Source organism: Sycon ciliatum, chromosome 1 (assembly GCF_964019385.1).
Source record: "Sycon ciliatum chromosome 1, ocSycCili1.1, whole genome shotgun sequence".
Taxonomy (NCBI): domain Eukaryota; kingdom Metazoa; phylum Porifera; class Calcarea; order Leucosolenida; family Sycettidae; genus Sycon; species Sycon ciliatum.
Genome location: NC_088643.1, coordinates 5,594,658 through 5,608,772, shown reverse-complemented (window position 1 = coordinate 5,608,772; position 14,115 = coordinate 5,594,658). Strand labels below are relative to the sequence as shown.

At 49.8% G+C, this 14,115-nt stretch overlaps 1 protein-coding gene across 1 annotated transcript; it reads right to left on the bottom strand.

The window, feature by feature from the left end:
- Positions 1-286: 286 nt before the first annotated feature.
- On the bottom strand, positions 287-13,092 carry LOC135811228 (uncharacterized). The gene is made up of 6 exons (XM_065324429.1): positions 11,207-13,092; positions 9,987-10,067; positions 7,792-8,423; positions 6,785-6,896; positions 4,492-4,675; positions 287-1,242 (listed from the first exon to the last, which is right to left on the bottom strand). Exons 1-6 carry the CDS (start codon positions 12,780-12,782, stop codon positions 837-839), a joined length of 2,991 nt encoding a protein of 996 aa, XP_065180501.1. The 5' UTR covers positions 12,783-13,092; the 3' UTR covers positions 287-836.
- Positions 13,093-14,115: the final 1,023 nt, after the last annotated feature.

Here is a 14,115-nt window from a genome sequence, read left to right as displayed (position 1 = left end):
CACTCACACACTTTCAGTGGTTATTACTAGCCGCACGACCTTTTTACTTTTTACTTTTCAAAATTTTCGTATTTTTTGAATGGCTCACTACATGCACAGTGCGTACTCTACGGCACGTGCGCCCAAAAAAACTGTTACGGATAATCGAATGGTCGGATAGTCGATGTGCGGATAATCGATGTTCAACTGTATCTGCCCAGAGGTCGAGTAAATCAAGCCTGAGCACGCATGACGATGCACACATAGCAACGCCTGCCTCAGATCTAGATCACAACAGAGATGCAAAGAACTTGAAAGAAATTCTTTTTCATTGAAAGAGGATCCTGGGAGAATGAACACTGATATAAAGAACTGATTTCCCATCAAACATCAGATCACACCATAACTCTGAAGAGAGAGAGAGAGAGAGAGAGAGAGAGAGAGAGAGAGAGAGAGAGAGAGAGAGAGAGAGAGAGAGAGAGAGAGAGAGAGAGCCCTACAATAAGCGTGTCCTCACATAGACCTAGCAGCGTGCCCTACCATACACATACGTGTGCAGCATACCTAGGAAAATCTAATCGAAGCGCCTCTCAACATCATTCCAACTCAAAGCTGCCCTGGGAAATACATGCAACGGGCTCTAAAGGGTTTCCGTCTTTCGCCAACTCAAGAAGCCCATGGATTACTGCTGGTTGCCTGCTCAACAAATAATAATTTTAAATTGCACTTTGTCTCAAGACCTGGAAACTTAGAGCAGCAATATGGCATACTCGTGTCTACTTGTGATGTGTCCATGGAAAGCTGTGTCAGAACATGCAGGTATGAGAGCAGAGTTGCTCGCTTTGGCACTGCCTGTACTACAGTATGACGCAGGCTCTGGACTTGGCCTTTGCCTCGCCGTGCAGGCGGTACTTCAGCCATTCCCTGTCCTTTTCGTCGTCGCCCGGACTGCTCTGCCGCCCGCCGTCAGTCTCTTCCGCCATTGGCATCGGTGCAATGCGATTGCGGTGGGGTGCTGAAAACGCCGAGCCTCGCTGAGCGGGTGCTGCTGGTAGCAGCCGGTCAACTCCTTGTGGTGCGAAATCAGAGCTGTAGTTCGTGCCTGGCTGCCAGGATAAGAGACTGAGGTTGCGCTGCCACCGGCCGAACACCTGGGCACCGGCCACTGCCCTACCGACCACCGAGTCCAAGTGGCTTTCCGGCATGACCAGCCACGACTTCAACGTGTCAATGTCGGCTTCCATTTGCCTTGCCCCATGAGCACTGAGAAAGAAAACAGTGGGTTGGAATACACTTGATCAGTACTTTGTATAAAACGGTGGAGTCAAAGTTAAATCTGACATGCATGTCGATTGGGTCAATGTTGCCCTTGCACTGCCAACTCTAGGTCGGTGTCGCCTTAGTACTGCCAACCCTGAAACCGACAAAGGTCACGGGCAGGTTAAACAATACACCTTCAATTAGCCTCACGCGATGGATACTGACCCAGCTACTATCTTGCGCAAGTTTGCCCACCAAATGTAAACTAGCTGGCACACAAGCACGCACACACACACACACACACACACACACACACACACACACACACCACACACACCTTCCTTCATTGTACCACTGCCATGTCCGGCTATGTGGCCCCCAAAGGGGCAGACTCGGATTTGTGCTGTCCATCAGGGCGCTCGACGGGAGTGTCTTATCGCGTTACATTTGTGGCGACTCTCATCCTGCCGTCGACGAAAACTACGGTGGCATACCGGGCATTGGAACGGCTTCGTTGCCGGTTGAGTCCTGATGTTGACGATGCGCTCAACTCCATCATGGCACCTCAGACGCCATTCGTCCCTGTCCTGGGCGATGTCATTGAAGTCGTCAGCTGGAATGCCGATGGAGGTAAGGTCAGCCTTTGCAACATCCTTCCGCCGCTTCCTGGGGCCATGAGGCGGGCGCTTAGCTGGCAGGGCGCCATACATAAGCTGCAGCGGAATGCGATTTCCCATCCGGGCAACTAAACGTGTCCCAGCCACCGGAGCCGGCGCCTCTGAACCTTATCGACGGTCACCCCACATGCGACGAACCTGGAGGGAAGAGATTCGGTAGATGATCTGCCGTCCCCGATCCACCTTCAGCATCGACCTTATAGAGTGCAGGTGAAATGCCTTGAGCTTCCGTACGTCCCTCTGTCTCAGCGTCCAATTCTGTGAGCCATAGAGCAGGATGGCAAGGATCGTAACGCCATACACCACCCGTTTTGCACCGATGTGGAAATCATCATTGCAGAAGATGGTCTCCTTCAGGTTGAAAAACGCACCCGAGGCAGCAGCGAGTCGCCGCGATACATCGAAGGTGCTCCGAGCATCGGGCGTAACCTGGCATCCCAGGTAGCGGAAGTTGAAACGAGCGATCAGTTCCACTAACGATCGAGCAAGCTATCGAGCGAGCTAACGAGTTTCATTGATGTGGCAAATCATGATTTTTTTAAATATTTTTTTCCTAAGTTCGATTTTTTTAAATTCAGCTGGTCCAAATTATCACCGGCGGCGTTTGGGGATGCTGCTGCTTCACTTCCGACTGCTGTTTGGTGTCGAGATGTCTTTTCAGCGCCGTCGTTGAGCAGCCTTTGTAACAATAGACCGTTTTGCAAAGACTGTAGCCCTGTTCTTCGCTGCATCGCGGGAGAAAACTTCCAAACGACTGAGCGTAACTTTTACTCGAATGGAGAGTTGACAGAAGTTTGCCCTGCAGCAGGTCAGCAGATGCGGAACAAGACATCAGTGGAGTCCACCAAAGCTGAAACAACTCAGTGTCGTGCAGGCATGCAGTCACTGGAACTGCCAGTGATTTTCACTTTGCGCGGGACTGGACTCTCGATCGACCAGGGAGTCGTAAACAAATTCCGACTCCCCGCTCGACTTGTACTGCCATGTGTACGGATTACGGTGTACGATGTTCGTTAGTGCAAACGAGCTGACCGCACAAACGAGCTGACCGCACAAACGAGCCGAGTTTCTGGCGAGCGAGCTAACGAGTAGATCTACCCGGTGAGGTCGTTTCAACACTAATGAACACACTCTACACAAATAGGAGATCCCCCAGATAGGCGTTAGTCTTTGGGTAATCCTGAAATAAAGATTATACTGTGCCATCTAAAGGAGCTCTGTCTGATGGTGATACTCCACTCCCGGCAGGCATGTACTTAGTCTTTGCTGTGTTGACGGTCTAGCCAAATGCGCTCGCGACTGTCTGGAAGGCAGAGAGTGCCCGCTCAGCTCCAGCATACGTGTTGGCAAGCAGTGCTGAGTCTCGGCAAATTGGCACTCAGTGATTCGAACCCGGGTGAGTTCCCTCAGCCTTGTGTTGAATAAACGATTCACTCGGTACTGGGAGATGTCAATCCCGATCTCCTCATCAGCCGCAATCATAACATGCCACCTATCGACAACAGCGCCCATGTATAAATTGAACACCGGCGCCATAGCGCAACCTTGGCGTAAGCCAGTTCCGACGGATATGGGGTCCAACAGATTACCATCTATGCGGATAGATGCCAACATGTCATCAAGGAAAGAGCGGATAATGGACACCAATTTGCTCGGGACACCAAGCCTGCCCAGCACACGCCACATTGCAGTCCGGGGGACAGAGTCATACGCCTTCCTTAGATCAATAATATACAATATCAGGTTTCATCAAGTGCTCATGCAACTTCTCCAGGACTTGCCTAACGGCAAAAACCATATCGGCGCAACCTCTTCCTCTCCAGAAACCACATTGAGAATCAGGTAAACAATCCTCTGCAATGGTTTGTAGACGGTCGGCAATGATCCGGGTCACCAACTTTCCAGCCACATCAAGCAACGAGATCCTGCGCCAGTTATCGCACGCACTCAGGTCGCCCTTCTTAGGGATAGGAACCAATATAGCATCTGCCCAATCCTGCAGTACACGCTCAGCATCCCACACAGCCTCGATAAGTTGCAGTAGTTTGTCAATCAGAGCGGGACCACCCATGCCTGAGCATCTCCGTAGCTACCTCAGACTTACCACAGGCTTTCTTGCTCTTCATGGACAGCAGCGCACGGTGCACCTCAGCGCGGTCGGGGACGCCAGCAAGATCCTCTGCAACCGGCCGCTGCTGAAGAGAGTCAATTATGTTCGGCTCATACTCACTGGCAACATTCAGTAATCCGCCAAAATGCTCCCTCCACCGGGTATTTGTAGCGTCCGGGGTGTCACACACCTCACCCTGACGATCTTTGATTGCTGTTGATACCTGCGGGCGCAAACTATCCAACACAGTCTTGATGTTCCGCCTCCCCTAGCAGTCAATCCGAACTTCTGGCAGTCTTTGGCTTGTTTCAACAACCATTCCTGCTTCAGTCGTCTGATAGTGCGCCGAGCCGAGCTACGAGCTTTCTTGTACAATGACCTGTCACTGTCTCTGCGAGACGACACACACACACACACACACACACACACACACACACACACACATACACATGAACGGACACTAACCTGAACTTGATGCCACTGGTCTGCTGAATCTGGGACTCCAGCGACTGCAGGAGATTCTCCAGGACGAGAATCATACCTCGTCGCTGTCCTTCAAGTGGCTGACCGAGCAATGCATCAACACAGGGTGTTAAAAGACTGCCTATGCTGGATTGTATGTATGGTCCCGACTTCCATTGCTTTACACCTGAAGTATCAGAAGGAATCATACAGAAGATAGGGTACGTATTATTATTATTATTATTATTATTATTTGGAAAGGATTGGGAGAACTTCAAATTCAAATGATCAGTCGGGGAAGTGAACTGCCTGAAAAGAGAAAAAAACGCCAGACCCACCAGGACTCGAACCTGGGACCCTGCTTGTCATGAGCAATGCTCTAACCACTGAGCTATGGGACCAGGCTGAACCTAGAAGGCGCTGACAAGTTTTTCACTCTAAAGGCAGCTCACAACACGTGCCACACATACTGATGGCACTTGGGTCTTTTTCCCTCCCCCAGGGGACCAACCACGGTCAGTTTCTGGAAACTACCAGAGGTGAAAGAAAGTGATTAAATTTGGAAAGGATTGGGAGAACTTCAAATTCAAATGATCAGTCGGGGAAGTGAACTGCCTGAAAAGAGAAAAAAACGCCAGACCCACCAGGACTCGAACCTGGGACCCTGCTTGTCATGAGCAATGCTCTAACCACTGAGCTATGGGACCAGGCTGAACCTAGAAGGCGCTGACAAGTTTTTCACTCTAAAGGCAGCTCACAACACGTGCCACACATACTGATGGCACTTGGGTCTTTTTCCCTCCCCCAGGGGACCAACCACGGTCAGTTTCTGGAAACTACCAGAGGTGAAAGAAAGTGATTAAATGTGTGGCACGTGTTGTGAGCTGCCTTTAGAGTGAAAAACTTGTCAGCGCCTTCTAGGTTCAGCCTGGTCCCATAGCTCAGTGGTTAGAGCATTGCTCATGACAAGCAGGGTCCCAGGTTCGAGTCCTGGTGGGTCTGGCGTTTTTTTCTCTTTTCAGGCAGTTCACTTCCCCGACTGATCATTTGAATTTGAAGTTCTCCCAATCCTTTCCAAATTTAATCACTTTCTTTCACCTCTGGTAGTTTCCAGAAACTGACCGTGGTTGGTCCCCTGGGGGAGGGAAAAAGACCCAAGTGCCATCAGTATGTGTGGCACGTGTTGTGAGCTGCCTTTAGAGTGAAAAACTTGTCAGCGCCTTCTAGGTTCAGCCTGGTCCCATAGCTCAGTGGTTAGAGCATTGCTCATGACAAGCAGGGTCCCAGGTTCGAGTCCTGGTGGGTCTGGCGTTTTTTTCTCTTTTCAGGCAGTTCACTTCCCCGACTGATCATTTGAATTATTATTATTATTATTATTATTAGGAAATTAAGAGCCACATGCCACGTACTGCTCTTTTCTCCGTGACTGAGGATTTTTTCTTTCTTTCTTTCATATCTGGCTTGCAAGTGTTGAGTTTCGGAGAGAAAAGAGCAGTACGTGGCATGTGGCCTTTAATTTCCTAATACTTTGAAATTCTCCGTGAAGCCCAAATTTGAAATAATTATTATTATTATTCTCGTACCCGTTCCCAAGGGGAACTCACGACAATGGAGTGAAAAACATAAACAAAAATAAAAACATGGTGATGTGGAGATAATAGTGTTGCATACATTGAGTACAAAATAATACAGATACAATCAGTGCTTCGGATGCCTGTAGACCCTGATATAGTAGTGAGCACAAGCACCGTCCACACATGTAAGACAGTCCATATGTTCATGTGATGGCCGAGCAGATGTTGCCCTATCTCGTTTGATCGGCCGCAAAGTCGGGGGTGGGGGGGGGGGGTGGGGTGGGGGAGGGTCATAACTAAACTTTTTCGTTCCGTGAAAATTATCGATATCGCCGGATGGCCCCCTACAGTACACAGCGGCTTGAACCATAGAGGGTGGTGGTGTTCATACGGATGCGGGACCCCTACAGTACACAGCGGCTTGAACCATAGAGGGTGGTGGTGTTCATACGGATGCGGGACCCCTACAGTACACAGCGGCTTGAACCATAGAGGGTGGTGGTGTTCATACGGATGCGCGAAACTAACTTGGCCTCCAGCTGAGTCTCATGCGACCCGCGATTTGTTTACAGTACACACCAAAGACTAAGAGCAAGGATTTGTTTACAGTACACACCAAAGAGCAAGGATTTGTTTACAGTACACACCAAAGAGCAAGGATGACATTGATCTCCCGGAATCAATAGACCGCAATTGTGCCCGTACAAAGAGCCCAGGCTCACCTCGTGGTGATTTCTTCCAAGTTTCCTTCGCCGGCAGAGCATCACTCCAGAACGTGAGCGACGCCCGCTGTAGGAGCCCGTCAAATTCGCTCTGTGCTTTGCCGACAGCAGCCTGTATTCAACAGCAGAACGGATGACACACCGGAGAGCAGAGCAGGGAAAAGAAAACGAAGACTTGCAGGCACTATCCCTGTAGTGCGTGTACTGATAATGCTGAACACTCATGGACAGGCGCGTGCCCCGTATGGGTTCCTGGGTGCCCGGAACCCCCCTTTTTTTCTTTCTTTTTTTCGCTCAAATGCAGGATTTTGCTTCATTTTTTGAAAATATTCCCGGGGGAGGCCCCCGGAACCCCCTCCCTTGAAGGGCACCGGCGCACGCGCCTGCATGATGGACACTTCTTACGTCATTACTATCATATTGACGTCACATCATTTGCAGATCATGCTAGCATGGCAGCCATTTTGAAAATGTTATGCGCGCATGGCGTGACGTCAACATGACAGCAATGACGTAAGAAGTGTCCGTAAGTAGCGACTCACGGAAAGGGTAATAACATGCAGATACAAAATACGCAAGGAGAGAAAAAATGTAACTAACTGCCCATCTTGGGGTTTGAACCTAGGAATCTGTATCAACACAAGCTCTACAAATAAATACTCTTTTACTGCGAAAAATATACTTTATATCAAAATGCAACTCCTACACACATATGTACAGTAGTGTTCTATTAGCATTCCTGCTTCTCAATGTGTTGATTTTCTTCCTCTCCTTTGATTTAAATTCTCAGATTTTATTTGAGTTCTATCCACTTCTATTTTTCATCATTCTATTGGTTTGGAGAGACCCTCTTGATAGATATCCGTCTACTTCTGGAGAATCCGTAAATAAACAATACAATACAATACCACAATTCCCATCTAGGATAATTTCCGGAGTGCATATTCCCCTCTATAGTTGTCTTTGTCAGCGATCGTAAACAATGCTTTAACCCAAAATCAACTCACCGCATAGCTGCGCACAGCTTCACCGATTTCATTCAGCTGCTGCCTACCCATGATCATCGTGTGCTGCTCGGAACCACTGCCGTGTAAGCCTGTGACGGTACGTTGCAATGCGTGGGCAATCCAGGGTAGATCGCTGTGCACCGTGACCAGCAGCGGAGGCAGAGTGCCGTCGTTGAACAGCGTGATCAGCAAACCATGCATGCTCCTGTCCACGTGCTGTATCACCTGCATGCTCAGCTGGTGCAGGTTGCATGCGAATCTCCGAGCGGCAACCGAGCTGCTCAGAAGGTTGTATGCCGGATGACGCCTGTCCACACAGGACAGCGCCTGGTTCATCAACGATTCCAAGCACTCGTGGTGAACTGTTGCAAAATTGCTGAACTTGACGCCTTCGCTCGTGCCCGGGTCTGCTGGTCCAATCGCACCTTCCACTGCGGCTGTCGTTGTTCTGATGTCATGCCGGCGAAAGAACAACTGGACCGTGCTGAGTGGCGAGTCCTCTGCTGCGCTGTTGTCTCTTTGCCGGGTCATTTCATAAACTGCCGGAAGTAGTGCATGGCTCCAGCTAGTGGCAGCATTCAACTTCAGGCGACTCGTGAGCTCCGTGTTGCGCACCACCGCCTGACTCAACCCTGTACACCAGAATACATGTACATGCACCATGGGGCGTCACACACACTGCGTCCATGGTTGTACCACCGTTCGTCCAGGACCGTCTGCCCAGCTGGCCAGAGCGCCTGCAGAGTGCTAAAACGTGCCCTGTCGGCGTGCAATTCCGAATTTTGTTCCACGGGGGGCCAGTGTCTGCTCTAGGATTTCAAACCAGCCGGGTACACGTGTACCTGGCACAACACTTACAACCGGGTCAGTTCCGGGTATATTCAAGTGGGGCTATTGTACATCAGGGAGTCCTAGGCCTTCCTGATTGAGTCCCACCCGGGTAACTAGTGACCCGGTGTTCTTTTTCCAAGCGGGTCCAAGTACAGTAAATAGTGGATATAACGTGCTCCTTTGATTTTCGATAATTTATCACTATATCCGGTGCATCACTATAGCCGATTTGCATTGTATGACTGACACATGGCACATGACTGTGCATGAAATGATGCGTACATGCCGGAAAAAGCATGAAAAGCAGCCACGTGTACATGTGGCTGCTTACAGCATACAGGAAAGATTTTTCTCTCAATCACGTCTGCTGCCAGATGCATCCAGGCAACACTGGATCAGTTTTGGAAGAAATGAACTAAATTTGAAGAACAATTGTTTTGTGATCATCACTCTTGATCAGTATATACGATATTTTCCTGTGCATTTGATATGGTTTGCTTCCTGAAGCCCATCACAATAAGCGATATATCGGTATAGCCGATAATAGTGTGTATAGTGATATTTTAGCTGTATTTTTTTGTGATTTGATTTTGATTTTGGCGAGTTCGATCATTATAGCCGGTATATCGTTACACCCGGTCACTTTATAAACGATACTCACTGTACCCCCAACCGGGTCACTGACCCGGCTCTGGAGCAGACACTGGGGACACCCCCCCCCCCCTCGTACCACTCCCCACTGCCCTGTGACGCCCCTGTGTACACATAGACAGTTGCAGATTGTGTATGAAGCCAAAGCACGCGCCGTGAAATACGAGTTACGACTCATGGAGCTAATTCGACTATTACGTCGGGCGTGCTCAAAAGAAGATTCGTTGGATGAAACATTGAGGTGTGTGTGTGGGGGGGGGGGAGTTGAATGAGGCATTCATGTAGATGCGGAAACGTCAGTCTGAATGACTGGGACATGGACCTGGAGTCTTTTTTTAAACTGGACGGAAAGGATCAGTCAGGATTATCCAGTGCAACTTCAGATCATCTGCTACCGGAGTTCCCCGTTTAGTGTTCCCTCTCTTGTTGCGGATGTTCACCTTACATCAGAGGATGAGTGGTTTAATAATATCCACGGAACTTTATAGAGTGGTTTGACTTCGTTGTCATGTGACTAAAGGCGTGTAGAAAGTGATCATGGTATGCGGACAGTGAAACCAATATGGCTGACATCATGTGACCCATAGATGCAAGGGTTGAGTGGAGTTTGACGTTAGAACTAATACCCTCTACTGTCATGTGATAGATGTGAAATCAGTGTTGTACATTCGCGCACAGTAGTCAACCATTACATAGCAGTGTCTGCAGCTTGCCTCTATCAGTGAGATGGCGTAGGTGCTGCAACTCCAGCCACGTCAGAAGTGTATCCCAAGCTCTCGACACCGGCCGCAGTGCTGGACGGACAGAAGATATGCAATAGAACAGAAGATATGCAATAGAACAGAAGATATGCAATAGAACAGAAGACACGCAATAGAACAGGATAGATGACAAGAACAATGGGTAACTGTACACAGTAAGACCTGTCAAGGCGACCACCTGTCCCAGAAGACCACCTGTCCCAGAAGACCACCTGTCCCAGAAGACCACTGCTACCAGGACCAAGGAATGCTATTTCCAGTCAAATGGCACTGGATAAGGAGACCACCTGGCAATAGAGACCACATGTTGAATGTCCCTTGAGTGGTCGTCTTAGACAGGTTTCACTGTACATATTAAAAGAAGGGTTAAACTACTGAGTCGTAGGCATAAGCGATCATCAAACAGCACCGACTTATTGCTTCAGCTATGTTTTCCCAATTTATTAATTCTCACAACATAATCTCCTGAGTCTCCTGCCTTTCCCAGTCAAGGCAGGACACCAAAGGAAACATGACTGCTCGTAATCAGGAAAGAACCTGCTAGCAGCTGCCAACACAGTAGGGAGAGAGAGAGAGAGAGAGAGAGAGAGAGAGAGAGAGAGAGAGAGAGAGAGAAAGAGAGAGAAAGAGAGAGAGAGAGAGAGAGAGAGAGAGAGAGAAAGAGAGAGAGAGAGAGAGAAAGAGAGAGAGAGAGAAAGAGAGAGAAAGAGAGAGAGAGAAGGTACCTCCGGACCCTACATAAAGCACTCAATCAGCGAGGGACTATTCTAATTGTACCGTAAAGTACCTCGAGAGCGCCCCACCATCTCGTCCGTTCGTGGTCGTATTATGGAGGCGGTGTCCTGTCTGTAGGTCATACGATGTGAACCATGTACACACATTGGACGTTGTGCAGTCAAGCCGTACTCAATTTTATTTTTTTATTTTATTCCAAGCAATACATGGCTGGGGTAGCCAATGATCACTTTGCGTGGCGATTGCAGGGTTTTTAACTTTTTATAGCCAACCACGGCTAATTTACCCTCGAGCGGACACAAGATCCACACAAAGTCTGCTAAGTGTGACCTTAGTACACTAAGATTCTCACGCTGTACAAACTTCGTTGCACTCTGCTATACGATTTTCCTTTCCCTCCCGCGGTACTTTACGGCACATGCAAATTTGAATCTTACAGTCAGACCGAGGAATATTGCCGTCCGTTCTCAAATTCGACAGCCATGATAGCTGTACAAGGCGCCGTGCTATCCGGCCGTCCAGCTGCGCCGCAAAGTGTCGCCTCAGCGTGTTTGCAGCCGGCTGCACCATGGCCACTGTCAGGTGTAGCACCATGACCTGCATGATATGCTGGGCCGGACGTGGCACCATGTCCGCTGCCGGGGAGCGCGTGGAGGTGTTGCCCGCCTGGCTGCTTCGGCCCGAAGAGGTATTCCAAACTGGCGGAGTGGACTTGCGTTTGTTGGTTGTGTGCTTTTCGACTCTGGTCTGCTCTGCTACGAGTTCATCGTACACGGCCGCAAGTACTCGGTCGATGAGCGCGAACACCTGGTCCTTAAGCTTGCCGTCATCCATGCCCTCGTTTGTGCTCGGGCTCCAGCGACTGAACAGCACCGGCAAGCACGATGCAATGCTGACCACCTCGGCAGCAAACACTATCGCGGATCGGTCCAGCGCCAGTAAGCTATCATTGTGCGCGTTATCCCTGTCCTCTCTGTTCGGCAGACGGGCGGCGGTTTTCTCCCAGAAGTCATCATACACCGAGCTAGCAATCTGCATTCCTAGCTGTTCAGCAAACGTCGAACTGACCGACGACACGAAGCATGCGAACGAGATGGGCTTGAAGCACTCGCTCTGGATGCTCACGCCATTGTCGCGCAGAAGGTCGGCAAACGCTCTCTCCCAGTGCTGGCATTGGCGGTTGAACTGCTCCACGTACTGCATGCTGACGTACACGCACTGTCGCCACTGCTTGCCCTCGTCCTTCTTGTCCCGCAGCACGACCAGCACGCGCAGTCTCCACTCCAGCAGCGAGCGGCCCTGCTCCACGCAATGCACAGCCGATCGCAGCAGTACTTGGCGAGTCGGTAACAGTCTCATCCACAGATCGTGCTTTTCCAATGCCAGTGATGGATTGTCATTGCATACACTGCGCAGCTGATTCAGTACGCTACTCGCGTCACACACCGAATCCATAGCCGGTGCGATATTTCCAAGCGGATGCGGATAAAACTTTCCCGTCTGCTCCCGGCCTCTCAGCTTTTCAAACAGTTTTCTCTCCAGCACAAGTAGTTCATCCAGCTGATGCCGTGTCTCCTCCACGCGTAGATAGCTCTCCAGCACAGCTGATTGCAGTTGTAGATACGCTTGCTGCCTGGCTAGTTGCCATGAGGTGTGTAGCTCTGGTGTGATTCGCTGCATCAGACGGCTGTGCACCTTCCACGTCTCGCCGGTCTTGTTTTCAGATCCCAGGCCGGCACGTCGTCTGTCCGCCAGCGGGTACGACAGACCACCGTGCGGCTCAATCATTCTGGGAAAGTCGCGAATCAGCGCCAGTAGTGCACCGGTCTCCAGCGCTTGGCTTGCGTCCTGGGCCCGAGGCGATTTCAGTAGTCGACTGCGGCCGCCGGCACGGTCCACTCTGTGGTTCAGCGGTGGTAATGTCCTGCGACCAGCGTGCTGTGGACTTTTGCTAGCCCCAATAGCAGCAGCAGCAGTGCCACTGCCGCTATTGTGCACTGGCAAAGTCGACATTACCCTCCTGGGCCAGAGGCGACGGGTGCTTCCAAGTTTGAAAGCAGGATCAAGTCTCTTTTACCTACTAGCCTAGCGACACAGCTACATCTTTCTATGCTGTTGCTAGAGTATTAGCTACAAAGGCTGCATCAGTCGGCGATCCACTATAATACAGGCAAGGCACAACAGGTTCTAAGAAGCAAATGGCAAGGTTTCAATTGTAACACAAAACATCCCAAACAGTCACATTTTGCTAGGGAGATCAGTTCACATCACATCCCTGTTCAGAATGTTGCTAAACTGTAAACAAGTAATTAGTTACATACTGTTTTCATTTTGTCTGTTTACACTTTACAGTTACACATGCCTGGGGCCAGGGTCAACACTCGGGCAGTGTGCCGATCTAGCTGCGCTGCCAAGGTTACCTGGTAAACTGGTTACGTACGTGTGCCCTACACCAAGTACATGTACACGCGGCGCGCGTGTGTACAGCTGAGCTGTGTACTACTACACTGAGTCTGTACTAGACTAATAGTGACTCGAGTCTAGACTCGAGTCTAGTGCAGTATACTAGTAGTGGGAGGTTTGACAGCCGAGCCCTGCGCAGTGTAGATCTTAGTCCATCGGCCAAATCTCAGAAAGGGCCTCTTTCGGCGAAGGTGATGCACTGAAGCTCCAACTAAACGCCCTTTGGCACACTAGCTCATGAGACCCCATAGAATACGAATCCGTTTGTTGGACGTTGCCAATCCAGTCCAGGATAGTCGAACTGGGTCGAATACCTTCTTCCGATTTTCGTAATTTCGTCCACCATTACATCTTTCTCATCGACTTTTTTTTCGCTTGGCGAATGTTCTTGAGCCGCTGAGCAGAATCTACGCACGCTCGAACACTTGAAATGCCTGCATCTTGACGGTTCGCAAGATTCTAGCGAGATTGGTGGAAATCTATTATTTATTTTGACATTTTTGGGGGAATCAGTTATCTGAATTAGAACGGTAGAAGTTCATTCGGAGAAGACGGCGTGTCGCCGCTGTCGGATTGTCGCTACTGTGTTTCAGACGTATTTGCTTGAACGTGCTATTGAGGATGGACAGAAGATGAAGTGACGGCTTTCAATCTTGAACACGGACGTTTTGTCTACATTGTAGCTGAAACATCTCATCTGGCGTCTAGAACGCAATTATTATGAGTTGTGAGTGCCAGCTGAGCTGAACACAAGCTGGACACCATTCGTCAGCTGGGAATTTGCATCGAAGCTCTTGATAGCCACGATAAGCATAATTATACAGAGGTAACCTTGTTTGACTCAATACGCATGCAGGCGATACCACTAGTGGCACTACAATGT